The sequence below is a fragment of the Hippocampus bargibanti genome, linkage group LG18 (genome assembly GCF_051943395.1).
Source record: "Hippocampus bargibanti isolate YZ-2025 linkage group LG18, ASM5194339v1, whole genome shotgun sequence".
In the NCBI taxonomy this organism is placed as follows: domain Eukaryota; kingdom Metazoa; phylum Chordata; class Actinopteri; order Syngnathiformes; family Syngnathidae; genus Hippocampus; species Hippocampus bargibanti.
Window position 1 is genome coordinate 14,371,102 of NC_142751.1, and position 18,046 is coordinate 14,389,147.

The 18,046-nt window shown below is 42.1% G+C and overlaps 3 protein-coding genes across 5 annotated transcripts; 2 read left to right on the forward strand and 1 right to left on the reverse strand.

The window, feature by feature from the left end:
• Positions 1-589: 589 nt before the first annotated feature.
• On the reverse strand, positions 590-2,812 carry LOC148884839 (uncharacterized). Its single transcript, XM_089021126.1, has 2 exons — positions 2,513-2,812; positions 590-1,898 (listed from the first exon to the last, which is right to left on the reverse strand). The coding sequence occupies exons 1-2, from the start codon at positions 2,613-2,615 to the stop codon at positions 898-900; spliced, it is 1,104 nt and encodes a 367-aa protein (XP_088877252.1). The 5' UTR covers positions 2,616-2,812; the 3' UTR covers positions 590-897.
• A 66-nt stretch (positions 2,813-2,878) lies between these two features.
• On the forward strand, positions 2,879-4,212 carry LOC148884840 (uncharacterized). Its single transcript, XM_089021133.1, has 2 exons — positions 2,879-3,361; positions 3,441-4,212. Exons 1-2 carry the CDS (start codon positions 3,294-3,296, stop codon positions 4,066-4,068), a joined length of 696 nt encoding a protein of 231 aa, XP_088877259.1. The 5' UTR covers positions 2,879-3,293; the 3' UTR covers positions 4,069-4,212.
• Positions 4,213-6,519: 2,307 nt separating this feature from the next.
• Positions 6,520-17,873, forward strand: grk5 (G protein-coupled receptor kinase 5). Of its 3 annotated transcripts, none has more exons than XM_089021102.1 (16): positions 6,520-6,646; positions 7,730-7,819; positions 7,897-8,009; positions 9,200-9,283; positions 9,362-9,459; positions 9,541-9,633; positions 9,714-9,777; positions 10,079-10,219; positions 10,363-10,553; positions 12,995-13,032; positions 13,215-13,304; positions 14,234-14,442; positions 15,533-15,670; positions 16,488-16,625; positions 16,708-16,839; positions 17,717-17,873. In XM_089021102.1, the coding sequence occupies exons 1-16, from the start codon at positions 6,595-6,597 to the stop codon at positions 17,801-17,803; spliced, it is 1,758 nt and encodes a 585-aa protein (XP_088877228.1). In that variant the 5' UTR covers positions 6,520-6,594; the 3' UTR covers positions 17,804-17,873. The 3 variants fall into 3 exon arrangements, with proteins under 3 accessions (XP_088877228.1, XP_088877229.1, XP_088877230.1); XM_089021103.1 differs by having other exon boundaries at positions 6,521-6,646; positions 9,200-9,277; XM_089021104.1 differs by having other exon boundaries at positions 6,566-6,646; positions 7,705-7,819.
• The last annotated feature ends 173 nt before the right edge of the window (positions 17,874-18,046 follow it).

The window sequence follows — 18,046 nt, forward strand, 5'->3', positions numbered from 1 at the left end:
TGTATATGGTATCTAACGCAATTGAGTACGTTTCAATTCAGTCATTTCTATAAAAAAAACAAGCTTACAAGAAAATGTCTCGATTTGAATGAGGGTCACTTTAATGGAAAAACAAACGCAATTCCTTATTGTGCTAATTGAACGATTAATTCCTTACATATTGGTGCTTTGTCTTTGTCTATAATGACAGTCGAACTAAATTTTAATAACAAATGTTATCGTGTGTTACTTCCGGGTTGAGTGAACGCTGGCTCGTCTGGCTGCCGTTGCTCACCTGCAAAAAAAACATTATTTGTTCTTATCCTGTCACTGTAAATGTCATTGAGGCTTTTGAAATGTGCTTATAAATAAAATGTATTATTATTATTATTATTATTATTATTATATTGCTGACGTGTAGGCTTAAAATACAAAAACAAATCAGTGGCCGTTGCAATGACGTCATTTCAAGGCGACACATCAAAAACCTATAATTCCCACGTGATTTTTGGAACCCGGCTTCGCCGTAAAGCAGATTGTATGTCGTAAAACAGCACAGGTCCGACAAAATTAACCTTGAAAGCTCACGCGTGGACACAATAGACAAAGCTTGATTTTGATGCTGTATTTTTCCACCATTCCAATTTGGAGAACATTTATTTCACCTTTCAGATACATAACTAATATAATAATAATAATAATAATAATACATTTAATCTACAAGCGCCTTTCTGAACACTCAAGGACACTTTACAATTAAAAGAACAATACACAAAACAATAACATGAGTAATAAGAATATAATTAAACAGAGAGTCTCACCACATGAAGTTTTATTTTATTCAGGATTACATTTTCATCTTCCTATTTTGCTAGCAACGGCCCAATTTCTTACCCCATATTGTGTCTGTTCGTATGTTTAGGCAAAAGTTCTCTCTCCGGCGTGTATTCTGCTGTGTGTTGTCAAATTTCCCTTATTAAAGAAACTGTTGCCACAAACTGTGCATGTATAAAGTTTCTCAACAACATGTGTCCTTGTGTGTTGTTTTAAATCTTCTTTTTGAGAGAACCTTTGACCACAATCCGAGCAGCCAAAAGACCTTTTTCTCGTGTGTGTTCTCGTGTGACGTTTTAAGCTTCCCTTCTCGGGAAATCTTTTACCACACAGCGGACAGGCAAACGGTTTCTCTCCCGTGTGCGTTCTGGTGTGCGTCGTTAAGCTTCGCTTGTGAGAGAAACTTCTGCTGCAAAAGGAGCAGGCAAAAGGTTTCTCACCAGTGTGTATTCTCGTGTGACTGATCAAACTCCCCTTCTGGGAAAATCGTTGACTGCAGACCGTGCATGCATATGGTTTCTCTCCGGTGTGTGTCCTTGTGTGTAGTTTCAAGATTCTCGCCTTGGAAAATCTTTTCCCACAAACTCCGCACGGGTAGGGTTTCTCTCCAGTGTGCGTTCGCATGTGTTGTTTCAAACTTCCCTTGTAAGCATACGTTTTTTCGCACTTAGAACATTCCCAGCGTTTGTTGTCAGCGTGACATGTCACATGACCTTCAAACTCCTCCTCTTCATCCTCATCATCATCGTCTTCGTCATCATCTTGATCATGATCCAATAGTGGCGTTAAGTGTCCGTCTGCTGATGATCGTCCGTCGTTGCTCGTTGTCATGTGCGGACTTGACTTCCTGCTACTGGGAGGCTCCGCCTCTCCTTTGGCCTCCCTCGGACCTTCATCTTCAGTCTTGATAGACATACCAGGGCATGGGAACTTGGTGATAACCTCTTCTTGCTCTTCCTCCTTCATGTAAGGAGGCTCCTCTTCTTCATCTTTCACGTGGGGGGACTCCTGCTCCTCTTTTTCTCCTTCAAAGGGAATGGGTGGGTTCTCTCGGTGGTTAGCATTGTGGTACTTTTCATCAACATCTACAGGACAAATGTTAGATTGTGGTTTCAATGCGGTGGATTTTAATTCTATATCATCATACACTTCATTTCTAAGCGCATTTCAAAACTCTCAAGGTCACAATACAGTCACTGGATAAGTTTTTCTGTGGGTGAGCAGTGGCAGCCACACGCGCCAGCGTTCACTCAACCCGGAATAACTCAAATCGATAGAAAGCTAGCTAGCTAATAGCTAGTTAATAATAGCTATCTAATAGCTATCTAATAGCTATCTAGCTACCAGCTAATAGATAGTGAGATAGATTGGTAATAGATAGCGAGCTAGCCAGCTAGTTAGCTAAATAGGTAATAGACATCAAATCGATAGCCAGCCACATAGCTAACTAATAGCCAGCAAACAGCCAGCTACCTAATAGCTAGTTAACAGATAGATAGCTAGCTAATAGATAGCGACATAGCTAGCTAGTAATACTATATGCATAATTATGTATGCGTAATGCAGGAAAAAACATTGCAATTTCCCCTAAAAAGCGACAGATGTATATCAATATGACAAAAAAAATACAAGAATACATATCCAAACAATAGTAAACACCGCGGTTAGTATACACGTGAGAGGAAGAAATGGAGCAAACCTGCTGCAAGAAGCGTCTCGCGAACGGCGTCATGTCGTTGGTAACCTTGTCGCTCCTTATCCTTGTACTCCTCCTCGTTCGCCAGTGTACGACTCGCGCACATTTTACACGATTTGTATTGCTGAACGACCACAAAACGTCTCTTTGTTAGCGGCTAGCAAGCCAGGAAAGGATAGGCTAAGCTCGGTCGAGCAGCGTCAACATGCACCAAAGAGGAACCACATTTCCCCAAAGAGGAAAATTGGTGTTGGTCGTCCTGCGTTAAGACTCCACCGCGTTCATTTTTGCCGTCATCAAGATTTTGAGTCAAGATTTTGAGACGCGTGTTCGCAGTTGAAAAAGACGCAGGCGGAAGTGTTGCGCGACGTGCCGGGTGCCGCCATATTGAACCGGGAAAAAAATAGGCCTGTGTTATTTTACTTTCTCCAGAGGGCGTCGCTGTGCCGATACAGAGTAACAATATATGCCAATAGTTTGTCCAAGCTGGGCTGCCATACATTTTGTGGCGTCCATATTTTTTTCTTTTCACGTAACCGCCCGCACTTCACTAATATTTTAATATTTTATGGGAATGTGTCGAACGAACGTACCGAAGGTTGGAAATAGATGACTTGCATCACCGCTTAACTGAACTAAAACAGCATTCAACAAATGTTGGCGTACACTTAAAGGCATCTCGGATGCGCGATGACATTTTCTCTGCCTAGCTTAGCTTAGCTTAGTTTGCCAGTCGCTAAACACACAGAGACGCGTTTGTAATCACTTAACAAATCGTTTAAAAATGTTCCCAAGAAAGCCAACCGAGTACGCTTGGGAACTCCACGGAGCAAAAAACGACAACTTTGTCAAGTACGCCACACTGTTTGCAAAAAAAACTAAGAAATTACTTCCACTCTGCAGGTTTTTTTTAACTTGTTCCTCTCTGCAGATTCGATTCGTGTACAAGCGAGACTGCAATGGACGGACAAATAGAAGTCGAGTTGGAGCGCCCTTCCATTAAAGAGGAAGAAGAAGCCACTCAGATTGATGCTAGCGAGGTTCCTGTGCATCTGCATATCAAGGAGGAAGAGGATGACGACATCATCACCTTGCAATATACTGGTTCTCCCATGAAAAGTGAAGATGATGAGGATCAAAGTGAAGCCAGCGGTTGGGTGGAGCGTCCCGGTATCTGCAGGTCAAATCTGTATGAGATGACAGAAGGTGATGGACAATCACCACCAGACGGATTTATGGCGCCGCTGTCAGATAATGACGACGCGACCTCATACTCTCCTGACACTGATGATGATGATAATAATAATAATGATGATGAACAATACAAAGGTCACGTTGACATTGACGACACGACCTTATACACTCCTGACATAGACAATAATGAGGATAATGAAGAAGTATACAAAGGTCACGTTGACAACCAACGCTGGAAGTGCACTCAATGCGGGAAAACGTTTGTCTACAAGCGTCTTTTGAAAAAACACTTGGTGACTCATGCTGGAGAGAAACCTTTTGCCTGCCCGGTTTGCGGGAACGATTCGCTCGAGAAGTACATTTAAGAAAACACAGAAGAACACACACCGGAGAGAAACCGTTTGTCTGTTCCGTTTGTGGCCAAACATTTGCTCAAAGGAATAGTCTGACGACGCACACGAGAACGCACACCGGAGAGAAGCCGTTTGTTTGCTCATTTTGCGGCCAGGGATTTGCTCAAAGGAACCATTTGACGGCGCATACTAAAACGCATACTGGGGAGAAACGTTATGTCTGCTCAGTGTGCGGTCGAAAATTCTCTGAAAAAGGGAGCCTGACGAGTCACATGAGAACGCACACGGGGGATAAACCCTTTTCCTGCTCCGTTTGCGGGAAAAGATTTTCTCAGAAGGGACATTTAGGAATTCACAGAAGAACCCACACCGGCGAGGAACCTTTTTCCTGCTCGGTTTGTGATAAAAGATTTTCACAGAAGGGACATTTAGAGATTCACAAAAGAACGCACACTGGTGAGAAGCCTTTTGCCTGCTCTGTATGTAATCAACGATTTTCCATGAACGGACATTTGAAAGCGCACACGAGAATTCACACGGGAGAGAAACCCTTCGCCTGTTCGGTTTGTAACCAAAGGTTTACCACAAAGGCGTATTTAAATATACACACGAGAACCCACACCAGCGGGAAAGCTTTTCCTTGCTCCGTTTGCGGCCAGACATTTATTGTGAAGGGGTATTTAAGAATCCACATGAGAATCCACACTGGAGAGAAACCCTTCAGGTGTTCAATATGCTCGAAAGGATTCATTACCAATGAACATTTAAAATCACACACCAGGACGCACACCGGAGAGAAACCTTTTGCATGCACCATTTGCGGACAAGCGTTCTCTCTCAAGGGGAACTTGAGAAGCCACGGCAAAACGCACACCGGAGAAAAACCCTTTGCTTGCTCAATTTGCGGGCAGAGGTTCTCTCGAAATGGAAATTTAAAGATGCATACAAAACTACACAATGGAGGGAAAGCTTTTGATTGAATATTGCAAACGATTTCTGTAGGAGTTGAATTGTTTTGTGATACTTTCTGTATAGGTTACCGATATATGGACAAACAAAATAAAAGCACTGGAATAACATGTCAAATGTTTTTTGGCGTGCATGTTAATTAAATGAGCGAGTTCCTAAAAAAATCTTTGATCCCTCCGCACAAGCCATCAGTTCAATTTGAAATGAAAAGACAAGCAAGGGAACCAGCTATTAATGAAGTGTCTAGTATGTCTGCCTGCATCTGTTGCATCAACTTCCAAGATGTACAACCCAGAGCTCCTTGAGACACTATGCACAAAGCTATCAAGCTATACGAGCATCACAAATGTAAATTAAACAACTTTAGTATACAGTACAGTTTATTTCCTTAATTACAACAGCACATTCTACAAAATAATAATGTATATTTTGTGTAGTTTTAAGACGTATTTAGTTGAAAATTATGTTTTATGGGGACCTGGGAACGGATTATTCTCATTTTAATGGTTTCCTATGGGAAATTAATGTTCGGAATACACACTTTTCTCCTTACACACGTGTCCATCAATAAACACGATGTTCCCTCTGCCTTTTAACACTTCATTTTAAATCGTGATTTAGTTTCTTGTGTTCGTACGTTGACGGGAAGAAAAAAATAATGTTTTTTTAAATATCACCAAAGATGGAAAATGGTCGTGTTTCGCCAGCAGATGTCGTCAGTAACACTTCGAAAGGGTGTACGTGATTCAAGTGGACGCAGTTCTTTTTCCATTCTTAACCGCAATCATACAAAATGAAATGACATTTAAATAAATTGCAATAATAACAACCAGGTAGTCGTTGAAATGGCTACCCACGCTGTGACGTCTGAATGGAGCGAAAGTGAAAGACGTTTGAGTTATTTATTTTTTTTAACTCATTAGCTGCCAGACGCGCCAGTGTTCAATCAGCCCGGAAACAACTCAAATAGGAAGAAAGCTAGCTAGCTAGCTAATAAATAGCTACCGAAATAGTTAGCTAGGTATATACTGTATATAATAGATAGCTATTGAGATTGCTAGCTGGCTAGCTATATAACTAAGACGCTCAATGGATTTTGATGTTTTTGTGTTTTGTTTTGTCACTTTGGATTGTTGTATTATTAATAATAATAATAATACATATAATTTATAAGAACATTTCAAAACTCTCAAGGTCACTTTACAGTCACAGGATAACCTTTTCTGTGGGTGAGCAGCGGTAGCCACACGCGCCAGCGTTCACTCAGCCCGGAAACAACTCAAACAGAAAGAAAGCTAGCTACCTAGCTAGCGGTTGTCATCCAGGTGAAAACGACAAATTGAAAAACAAATAAGAGATCGAAAGCAAATAAGACACCGCCACCGTTTCCAGTTGAATGTTCTAAAAATAACTCAAGACAAGATAAGAACAATGAACAAAACAAGAAAAACCGTGACAGTCAAGGAAGGGTGGGCGTGGCCTACCTGCATGACTCCTCCCCCCCTCTTCCCTGGTGGAGGTATTTCAGTGCGGTGTGTATTCCACTTTCACGCACACACATATGTTTTGATGGAGATTGACAGTCTGGTGGCCAACAGGGCTCTTGTCAGGGCCAGAGAAGGTACGCCCGCACGCCCATATGGTCGATTGGTCTTCTGGTTTGCTATGCTAATGCTAAGCTAAGTGTGACTGGAGGCTTCACGTAGCCGCGTGAAGTTCCTTCATCTTGACAATTGCTTTCCATAGAGACTCGCGAGCGTTTGCCGCCTCATTGAGGGGTCAAGATCTTGTGGGGTCCAGTTGCTGTGACCTTTCAACTTCTTTCCTTTTCACGCACCTTCAAAGGTTTACAATTTGCATTTGAGACGTTTGGCAGGAGAGAACGTTTGCTCTCACACTAAAATGTGGTAATGCAGGCTTGACCTGAGAGGCTAAAAATAGAATGGGCAAAGCCATACTTTGTGTGGGTGAGTGTGTGTGTGTGTGTGTGTGTGTGTGTGTGTGTGTGTGCACTTGTGTGTGGATGTTTACATGTAGGTTGAGTGATTATTAGCTAACTCTTAGCTAGCTAGCGCGCTTTTCTATCTATTTGAGTAACTTCTGGGTTGAGTGATTATTAGCTAACTCTAGCTAGCTAGCTTTCTATGTATTTGAGTTACTTACGGGTTGAGTGATTATTTGCTAAATCTTAGCTAGCTTTCTATCAATTTGAGTTACTTACAGGTTGAGTGTACGCTGGTGCGTGTGGCTGCCGCTGCTCACCCGCAGAAAAACTGATCCTGTGACTGTAAAGTGACCTTGAGAGTTTGGATTATTATTATTATTAGACTTCTTAGACCACATAGGCTTAGTTATGTTGATGAGGTGATACCAGAGCAAATGGGGCAATCAGGCCAGCCGGAGACCCCATAATCAGGCAGAAGTAATCAGTCAGGACAATAGAGGTAATCAGTGTCGCCTCAGGGAATAGTCCTCAGCTCCCCCCAACCCGAGAGCATAAAGGCCCCAAACTACCAGCAAATTTTAGTTCGCTGACGAAGCCTTTTAGATGAGAAGCGAAACGTCTGACACCTTCAAAAGAAGTACAGATGACGGCTGAAGCAACCTTTTCATCCATGTTTCTTTTGTGCACGTTTTTGTGTATAAGAATCATATATGTGTTTTATGATATTCATAAAGGTGTCCATATGTGTGTCCATAAAAGGAGGCGGGACCAAAGGCCGAAGCTGGAAATGGCAAGAGATGCTTCGCTTCCCGCACATTAGCCGATGCACCAATTTGTCCCGCACTATAGGTACACATGTTTGGGTTATGTTGGCGTGTACGAAATATGTGTGAGATGTAACCGAGAGACTATGTGTGTGTTTTCAGCGCGGGACTTCTGGGACTTATGCGTGGTGCAGCCCATAGGCCGAAAGCTCTTTGACCAGTTCTGTTACAGCCAAGACAAACTACGAAAGTACGGGGAACTGCGTCAGGCTCTGGTACCGCCTGCACACATGCGCTAGCACACTCTAATTCTCAATTTCACGAAGAAGGGGTTTGAAATACTGATTGCATGGTTCAGTTTTAGGAGAAAGGGGTTCAAACCGAGTCGATTCTAATACAGTGATACCTTGGTTTACGAAGCCCTTGGCATACAAACTTTACCTTGGCATACAAACTTTTTGCGTACACGGAGCTGCCTCAAGGAGTGATGTGCCCGTTCTTCTAACAACAAAATGTCCTCTATTCCCCGCCCCCAGTCGTCGGTTAAAGCCACGTGATTGGTCAAGAACGCAGCAGTGAGGGGGGGGGGGGTTTAAACATTAAAGAGACAGGTGGACGACAGAGAGAGTGACAAAATGGATAGAAAACAGTGAAATTTGGACTCGTTTCAACTTTATTGATAGTTCAAAGGCAGAGCGTAGACTGCAAGGTTAAAATAACCCAACGATCAGGCTTCAAACAACCCACACAAGCCATCTGTACACTTGATGCAAAAAGCTATCAACCCAGCTAAACAGAAGACAATTGATGAGGAACTAGGTAAAATTATGGCAGAGAAAGCACGTACAAGGGATAATTCCTCAAGATGGTGAAAGAAGAAGGCTACATTCATCATCAAGTGTTTAATGCTGAGGAAACCGGCCACGCCATTCCATCAAGCCATCAACGACCATCACAAAGGTAAATAAAACAACTTTATTATACAGTACACTTTATTTCTTTAATTATAATACCGTAGCACATTTATTATACATAAAATAAGGTATATTTTGTGTAGTTTTAAGGCTGAGAAAATTAGAAAGTAGATGTTTTATGGGGACCTGGGAACGGATTACTCTCATTTTAATGGTTTCCTATGGGAAATTATTTTTTGGGATACACACTTTTCGCCTTGAACACTCTGTCTGACAACCAATTAAGTTCGTAAGCCAAGGTATCACTGTATTCACACTGTAATTTGATTCAAAATTATGGAGGAAAGAGGGTAAAACAAGGCTTCTCCATACTACTTTTCGACCTGGCACGGATATTTAGCCGTCACGTTCCAAACATACAACAAGTGCGTCACACATTCGTGCTGCCACCCACATACATTTGTAATTCTTTGGGCTTGTTAAATAATCACTCATCAGTAATAAGTGATTCTTTTTCAGAATCAGAATCAGAATCATGTTTTTGTCTTCAGGACCAATTTGAGACGCAGCAAGAAGAGGACAGGCGAACGTTTGGACTACACATCCTTCAAGAGTTCTTCACCATTAATGTGTGTGTAAGCGCATGAACATGTCCTCACTTTTGTGTGTGTGTGTGTGTGTGTGTGTGTCCTCACCTATTGGTGTGTTTTCAGACGGCGCAGTTCATCCCCGAGGTGTCCAAACACAAGCGAGGCTGCATGTGGAGTCTCGATCACGAACCCTGCAGTGACATCTTCAAGAACTGCAAAGAGTACGTTTCCAGCATCCAACGCTGCTGTCCGGAGGGGGCGGAACTTCAGGTTGAGATTGACAGCTGCGTTGTTGTCTTTAGTGATCTTCACACGTTCTTCAGCGGAGAACCGTTCAAGCAGTATCAGTGCACTATGTACTTTGACCGATTCCTGCAGTGGAAGATGCTAGAAAGGTCAGTAATCGATTTGGTGGATTAATCGATTGATATATGTTAGTCTCCAGGGTTGTAAAATTTGTCTATTTGTCCTTCAGGAGGCCGGTCACGAAGAACGAGTTCCGACAATACAGAGTGTTAGGCAAAGGAGGCTTTGGCGAGGTGACTTCCTGATTCCTTTCCAAAAGTTCCAAACTTAAGTGTGATACTAGGTCAGTGGTTCTTGGGAAAGGCGGCCCCGCCCTCAGCTGTCAATGCGCACGTGACAAGATAAACCCAAACGTCGCTGTTTACTAGAACCCACCCCCCTACACCATCAAATATACAAAATATATGTAATGTCTTTGGAACTTCCCACTCCCCCCCCAAAAAAATCTTAACTGTGAATGTACCAAGAACAAAACCCTGAGGATCACCAAACACATCCCAAGAAGACCTTTCCATTGGTTTGCTTCCCGACCAGGTATGCGCGTGTCAGGTGCGAGCCACTGGGATGATGTACGCCTGCAAGAAGCTGCAGAAGACGCATGTGAAGAAGCGGCGAGGCGAGGAAATGGCGCTCAATGAAAAGGAGATCCTGGAGAGCGTGAACAGTCGCTTCGTGGTGAGAAAAACCGTCGCTCAAGTAGTAGGACCAGTCGCTAAATATAGCCATGCCAACGTCATGGTTGTTTGTGTTATCGAAAGTACCTCTCCTGTGACCATGGATGGCCTTCAGAATCTGACGCAGTTGCTGTCGTTTCTTAGGTGAACTTGGCATACGCCTACGAGACCAAACATGACCTGTGCTTGGTTCTAACCATGATGAGCGGGGGGGACCTCAAGTTTCACATCTACAACATGGGCCAGGCCGGATTGGACGCGAACAGAGTGCGATTGTACGCCGCCGAGGTCTGTTGCGGTCTCATGCACTTGCACCAGAAGTCGATCATTTACAGGTGAGCTACACCGACGTGTCAGACAAAGTCAGACTTGTTAGTCATAGGTGGGAGGTAGGTGAGGATCTGTTTATCCAAGATCCTTTTCCAGTTACCAGCTAGTTGTGGTTAACATGCCTTTCGACAAGGAGGACATTTTTTGCATATCGTCTGGTGTGAGCATTGATCTGTCGGAGTACATGCTCGTATTTCAACTTTATGACAGTGGACATCTTATCGTGTGTCAGAGATAAGACAGTCAGACACTGTGGACGAAGACTCGAACCCAGAAAATTGTCCCTACTGCTAGCAGAAGACGCAGCCATTCATGACAGACGTCTGAATTCTGCAGCCCTCTGCCAAGCTATTTATTGAGAGTACATGCAAATTTAAGTGATACATTAGTAAAACATAGTTTTCTTGATTAGAATACCACGCCTCTGGAACGTTCCGAGCGTGAACAGCTGGAAGCAATAAAACATTGTCTCTTCCATGAATTGATAAATTTGTAACCTGGCTAATGAGCTCTTCCTGTGTCATAAAGTCGTAAATTACTTCGGTGATAAAGGAGTTTCCCAAGTCCTAAATTCTGTCCAAGGCCAGATCTCCTAGATGAACATGACAGTTTAACTTGCTGTGTCTGTTGACCTCAGATTGACCCCAGGTTGTCTGTGCTTCAATTGTGTATTCAGTCTCACATGTTGGCTAAGCATATAACAGCATGAAACTATTAAATATGATAACTTCTTATTCTGTCTAATCTCGATCATCGTGTGATCGTTGTTACAAGGTGGTTGCCTAAAAGGGTTAAACAAAAGCTTCTGAAATTAGCTTCTGTCCTTTGTTGCGACCCATTTCCTCAATTTGCTTCTTCCATGACAACGATTTAGTTTCATGTTTGCAAAGCCTCAAAAGCCGAGAGCGTGTCATGGATTTTCCATTGCAACAATCCTATGGATGCGCAGCGCATTTTCGCTTGGGGTGTGTTCGTGTCAGCAACCGTCATTTATTGAGAATGGTCCACTTGTGTCGCGTCGCTCAGTGCGCGGCGAGTCGAATGTGTATGGATGTTCGCATTGATTTACAAGCCGTGCTTTGAGAGACACGCCCGTGGGATTCGGTTGCTCGGCGTGCGGCCACTCCCAAGGTCTATAGGCGACTTTGGGAACTGCTTGCATTCAATTCTATTGGTACTTGGCCACTGCATATCGCTGTTCTTGTCACTCAAAATGTGGACTCTACATCTCGAACTCTCACTCTATATATGTATATCTATTATTTCTAGCCATATATCTATATTTTCTCTTACATGAATTAGCCTTAATTAGTCTCACAGTGGAGAAATTTACATTTCATAGCAGCAAAGTGATGAAAGTAGGGGGGAAAGGCAAGGAAGAAGTAGAAAAAAATAAATATAGGTGCTAAGGTAAAGGCAGCAACTCTCGCGGCGCCATCTTGAAGTAAAAACAGAAAAAAATAACTAAATAACAATGTGTCACAACACAAAAGCTAGAAATAGTCATTCAATCTTTAACACTTTCTGCACCCTCTTTGTTGTATGGAGCAATTCGAGATGAAACAGGCTAGGATCGAAGCATCCTTTTCACCAGTGGATCAGGGACATCATTGTGAAATGTGCACGTCTGCTACAAGCTAAATGTTGAAAGCTGTAGTATCCATTGACAAAAGAGATAGTTTCACATCTCCTGTCCCATGTAAATCCGCTTCAATTCCAAGCCGCGGCAGTTCCACACACACATATACATACACACACATATATATATATACATATATTTTATACTTGTATATAATTGTATACTTACAATTATATACACAATATACAATTGTGTGTATATATACACAATATATACATATATACATATACACACATATATATATATGTAGACACACATATATACACACATATATATATATACACACACACACACACACACACACACACACACACATATACACACACACACACACACACACACACACACACACACACACACACACACACACACACATACATACATACATACATACATACATACATACATGAATACATACAAGATTTACAAATCAAATAATATAATATATATATAGAATATCAGGGTGGAAAAAAATGAATAAAATATGATTTTAAATTGACCAGAATCATCAGCAATAAAACTAGCCTTTCTAGCCTCAGATCGTAATGTTTTTTAACCTTTCACCCACCATGATAAGATCCTCCTCTGTGCTAACTGCTTCCCTTTAAAAGGGTTAGAATTATAATAATAATACATTTTAATCAGTGACACACCATCAAAGTTCTTAGAAAAACAAACAAACAAATACTTGTTTTTTTTGTTGTTGTTGTTATGAGGGATGCCCAAATGACTTGACATCCCCCATGACACGCTTCTTTATGCTCATTCCAGCACTCTCTGACGTCAAACACCATCTTGTCTTTTCAGGGACCTGAAGCCAGAGAACATCTTATTGGATGAACACGGTATGCAAACACAATCTATTTTTAGATGTGACAACGCAACACTTTTTATTTTTTTTTTATCAACACGTAAAATGGTCCACCCGGGCGTGGTGGCCTTGTCTGTGTCTGTGATCTTGAAAACACCCTAAAATTACATTCCTGGTTAATTACAACTACAAAAAAAATGTGTTTTGTTGGCACAGGTCACATCAGGATCTCAGATTTGGGTCTTGCCATTCGGGTGACCGAGAGTGGGGTGGTGCGAGGCCGAGTGGGCACGGTAGGATACATGGGTCAGTATCCAACAAGATCGGAATCCATTTTTTTTTTCCTTTCAAGAAGGCTTATCTCTATCTTCAAACTAACACAAATTCAACTTTTCTTCTGGGTGGAACTTTAAAGGACAACCGACACCATTTTTTTGTGTTTCCAAACTGACATCAGCAAAACGTTTTATAGCATCTAAAATACCCCAAAAAACGCAGGCGGATATTTTTAGTCAAATGCAAAACACCAATAAAAATGACTTAAAGTGTCCCAAAACTGCCACAAAATGAGCTTGAAACTGGTGAGCTTCAGAAAGTCGCTAGCTAGCTTTCTATCTATTTGAGTTACTTGAGTTAGTATTTATCTAGATAGCTATCTATCTAGCTAGCTAATAGCAAGCTAATAGCTAGCTAATATTTATTAGCTATCTAGCTATCTATTAGCTATCTATATACAGCTCGCTATCAGCGATCTGTCAGCTATCTAGCTAGCTATTTAGCTAGCTATCTACTAGCAATCTATCCATCCATCCATCCACCAATTAGCTGTCTATTAGCTATCCATCTATCTAGCTATTAGATGTCTATTAGCTAGCTAGTTTTCTATCTATTTGAGTTACTTCCAGGTTGAGTGAATGCTGGCGCGTGTGGCTGCCGCTGCTCACCCACAGAAAAAAAACTTCTTCCTGTGACTGTAAAGTGGCCTTTTGAGTTTTGAAATGCGCTTATAAGTGAAATGTATTATTATTATTATTATTATTATTATTAATAGATGCGATAGACCTCGATCTGAAATCCAAAGTTGATGATACGCTGCCATCGACTGCGATTGGTTGTGAGTCATGTCGAAAAGGGTACAGATTTTGGATCCTACTATGTTATGGTGTCAAAATACAGTTTGTGGCGTGACAGCAGCGCCAGATTCAACCAAAATCTCCTTTCCATCCCATTCGCAGCCCCGGAAGTGATCGGCCACGAATATTACGGCGTGAGCGCCGACTGGTGGGGTCTGGGTTGCCTCATCTACGAGATGACGGCGGGCCAGCCCGTCCTCAGAATGAAAGGCGAACATGTCAAAAAAGTCGACATGGAGGAAAGGATCAAAACCAAGCAAGAGGAATACGGCAAGCGATTCACGCCACAAACCAGCGATATCTGCTCGCAGGTATGACGTCATTGCTCTTGTTGTTATGGCAACCAGAGATGCAAAAGTTGAACGGTCGTAATATAAGAAATTCATCTGGGAGGACATTTTTGCGTGCAACTTTGGTCTCTCTGAGCCACCGTATTGTGCAGGGTGCTTCAAAATTGGCGGCTGATGCCATCAATGCTAGTGGATGGCTAATATATGGCCGACAGATCGGTAGCTAGATAGCTAGCCACCTAGCTATCTGGGTGGGTGGATGTCTGGCTGGCTATCTGTTGGCTGGCTAGCTAGCTTTCTCTCTACTTAGCTTTCTATTAGCTATATGGCTATCTAGGTGGCGAGCTATCTAGCTAGCTATCTGTTGGCTGGCTAGCTAGCTTTCTCTCTACTTAGCTTTCTATTAACTATATGGCTATCTAGGTGGCAAGCTATCTCGCTAGCTATCTGTTGGCTGGCTAGCTAGCTTTCTCTCTACTTAACTTTCTATTAGCTATATGGCTATCTAGGTGGCAAGCTATCTTGCTAGCTATCTGTTGGCTGGCTAGCTAGCTTTCGCTCTACTTAGCTTTCTATTAGCTATATGGCTATCTAGGTGGCGAGCTATCTGGCTAACTATTTGTTGGCTATATATTAGCTATCTACTAGCTGGCTAGCTAGCTTTCTATCTATTTACTGCCGGGTTGAGTGAATGCTGGCGCGTGTGGCTGCCGCTGCTCACCCACAGAAAAACTGATCCTGTGACTAAAGTGACCTTGAGAGTTTTGAAAGGCGCTTAGAAATGAAATGTATTATTATAAAAATGCAGTTTTCATCAACTCGCCACTAGATGGTGCTAAATTCTACACACTACCTTTCATCGACAGACTAATCAACTGACATAGCAACCAACAGAATCTAATCAATCAACCATTAACCTACCAAGCTAATCAATACACTAACCAGCTGATTATATGACCAACATCCTGAGCAAAGTAAACAAATAACATCTAAGTCCAAAAATCAAACAGTTCAATTGCCTCCATTCAACATTTGAGATTTGCCATTAAATTGAATGACTGAATCATCGCAGATGAAACACAACATGTTGACTTTGACGTCTTATCCAAAGCTACTCGTCAAAGACCCCAAGAGCAGATTGGGTTGCCAGACGTCAGGAGGCCGAGACGTTCAGGCGCATCCTTTCTTCAAGGAAATCAATTTCCGCATGTTGGAGGCGGGACTTGTGGAGGCGCCGTTTAAACCTGATGTAAGCCACCTTTTTTTGTTTCCAGAAAATTCAATATTCTCTGGGTCCTTGATGTAGAAATAGGAAGTTATCATATTTAAAAGTTTCATGCTGTTATATGCTTAGTCAACATGTGTGACTCGAAGACACAATTGAAGCACAGACAACCTGGGGTCAATCTGAGGTCAACAGACACAGCTTGTTAAACTGTCATCTTCATCTAGGAGATCTGGCCTTGGACAGAATTTAGAAACTCCTTTATCACCGAAGTAATTTACGACTTGAAACTCCTTCACAGGAAGAGCTCATTAGCCAGGTTACACATTTATCAGTTCATGGAAGTGACAATGTTTTATTGCTTACAGCTGTTCGCGCTTAGAACGCCCAGGGGTGTGGTATTCTAATAAAAAAAACTATGTTTTACTAATGTATCACTAAAATTTGCATATCCTCTCAATAAATAGCTTGGCAGACGGCTGCGGAATTCAGACGTCTGTCATGAATGGCTACGTCTCCTGCCGGCTGTAAAAGACAATCTTTCTGTGTTCGAGCCTTCGTCCACAGTGTCCGATCGAACATCTCTGACAAACACCCTCCACATATTTACATAAGAACGCAAAACAAGTTAATTAATAACTAGTTTTCACATTTGAAGTAAAAAATAATGACTTTATGATGATTTATAGATGACAATTTGAAATTTTGGTTTGGACTTCAGCAAGCATCATGGAATTTTACAAGTTTGATTTGCTTTCGCGGGCCGAATAAAATGATGCGGCGGGCCAGATTTAGCCCCCGGGCCTTGACTTTGACACCTGTGGTTTACGATATTTTGCAGCCTCGGTTGGTCTACTGCAGCGACGTGCAGGACATTGAGGAGTTTGCTTCCGTGAGGGGCGTCACCATCAACCAAGATGACGACCGCTTCTACGCCAAATTCAACACGGGAAGCGTTCCCATCACGTGGCAGAACGAGGCCAGTCAACACCCCCTTGACACATGTCAATCAAAGCAACCCCCGGCCTAAAGTTTCCGCTGTTTTCGGTTTTCTCCTACAGCTCATAGAGACGGGTTGTTTCGGCGAGCTCAACGTTTTTGGACCCGACGGTTCACGACCTCTAGACCTACAGTGGATGCAAGGGCCGGAAAGTCCGAAAAACGGCTTGTTCAACAAGATCTTCCGCAGATTTGTGAGTTGATCTCCAACGCTCACTGAAGCGGTTCCCACCCAAATTTAAAGGACAACCGACACCATTTTTTCCTAATTGACATCGGAAAAACGTTTTATAGCATCTAAAATACCCAAAACACGCAGGCTAATATTTTTAGTCAAATGCAAAACACCAATAAAAATAATAAAATGAGCTCGGAACCGGTGAGATTCAGAAAGTCCCGCCCCTGTGTTCGTGACGTCACACCAGGATACTCCTTCACAAACTGCCTTGCTCCAGAATCAAAAACAATGGCTTCAGAGAGTTCAGATTCGGAAAAAAGATGCTTTCTTGTTACTCATCCAGTTATGAATATGATTCAAATAGTTCTGAAGAGGAAAGCATAAATGTTTGACATCGATTAAAGGAGTCCTTCCGTATCAATTCAAGCCGTCTGGACTCCAATGTAGCGCCCAGACAATGCACAAGATGGCGCACAAGCTCCGTTGGAAATGGGCTGATTTGTCCGCTGGGAATTTGTGTCAATTACACCTTCTTAACTATCTATTTGCTATCTATTAGCTAGCTATTAGCTGTATAGCTGGCTCGCTAGCTATCTATTAGCGACTGTATCGTGTGACTGTAAAGTGACCTTGGGAGTTTTGAAAGGTGCTTATAAATGAAATGTATTCTTCTTATTATTATTACTGTATCTATTAGCTAGCTTTCTATCTATTTGAGTTACTTCCGAGTTGAGTGAACGCTGGCGCGTGTGCCTGCCACTACTCACCCACAGAAAAGCTTATCCTGTGACTGTAAAGTGACCTTGAGAGTTTTGAAAGGCGCTTATAAATGGAATGTATTATTATTATTATTATTATTATTATTATAAATAATGCACTCTTGCCCCCCGCAGCACCCCCCCGAGGCGAACGAGGACGGGCGACGGAGCCCCCTGCCCAATAACTTCCTCACATCCGGGATTCTCTCAGCGCCTAACTGAAGACAGGTTTCTGCTTTGTAAATGTACTGTACAGTGAAATTTGCAAATACATTTGTTGTTGTTGTTGTCATGAATTGCGTATATTCGTTTTGAATACCCAAACATTTTGATATCATTTCAATCTCATCTCACAAAAAAAAAAAAAAAAAAAGAATCACCCAGACAAATAAATAATTTGGATTTAAAGACGCCGACATTTCTACATGCGACTTACGACCGAGTTCTGTTCTGACCAAACGGTAA

Bases quoted from the DNA above. Each gene is read 5' to 3' on its own strand.
- LOC148884839 (XM_089021126.1), bottom strand. From the start codon at position 2,615: ATGTGCGCGAGTCGTACACTGGCGAACGAGGAGGAGTACAAGGATAAG. The intron at 1,899-2,512 runs GTTTGCTCCATT...TTTGTCCTGTAG, and splicing joins CGAGACGCTTCTTGCAGCAG to ATGTTGATGAAAAGTACCAC.
- grk5 (XM_089021102.1), top strand. From the start codon at position 6,595: ATGGAGATTGACAGTCTGGTGGCCAACAGGGCTCTTGTCAGGGCCAGA. The intron at 9,778-10,078 runs GTGACTTCCTGA...CTTCCCGACCAG, and splicing joins GCAAAGGAGGCTTTGGCGAG to GTATGCGCGTGTCAGGTGCG. The intron at 16,840-17,716 runs GTGAGTTGATCT...TGCCCCCCGCAG, and splicing joins ACAAGATCTTCCGCAGATTT to CACCCCCCCGAGGCGAACGA.
- LOC148884840 (XM_089021133.1), top strand. From the start codon at position 3,294: ATGTTCCCAAGAAAGCCAACCGAGTACGCTTGGGAACTCCACGGAGCA. The intron at 3,362-3,440 runs GTACGCCACACT...TCCTCTCTGCAG, and splicing joins AAAAACGACAACTTTGTCAA to ATTCGATTCGTGTACAAGCG.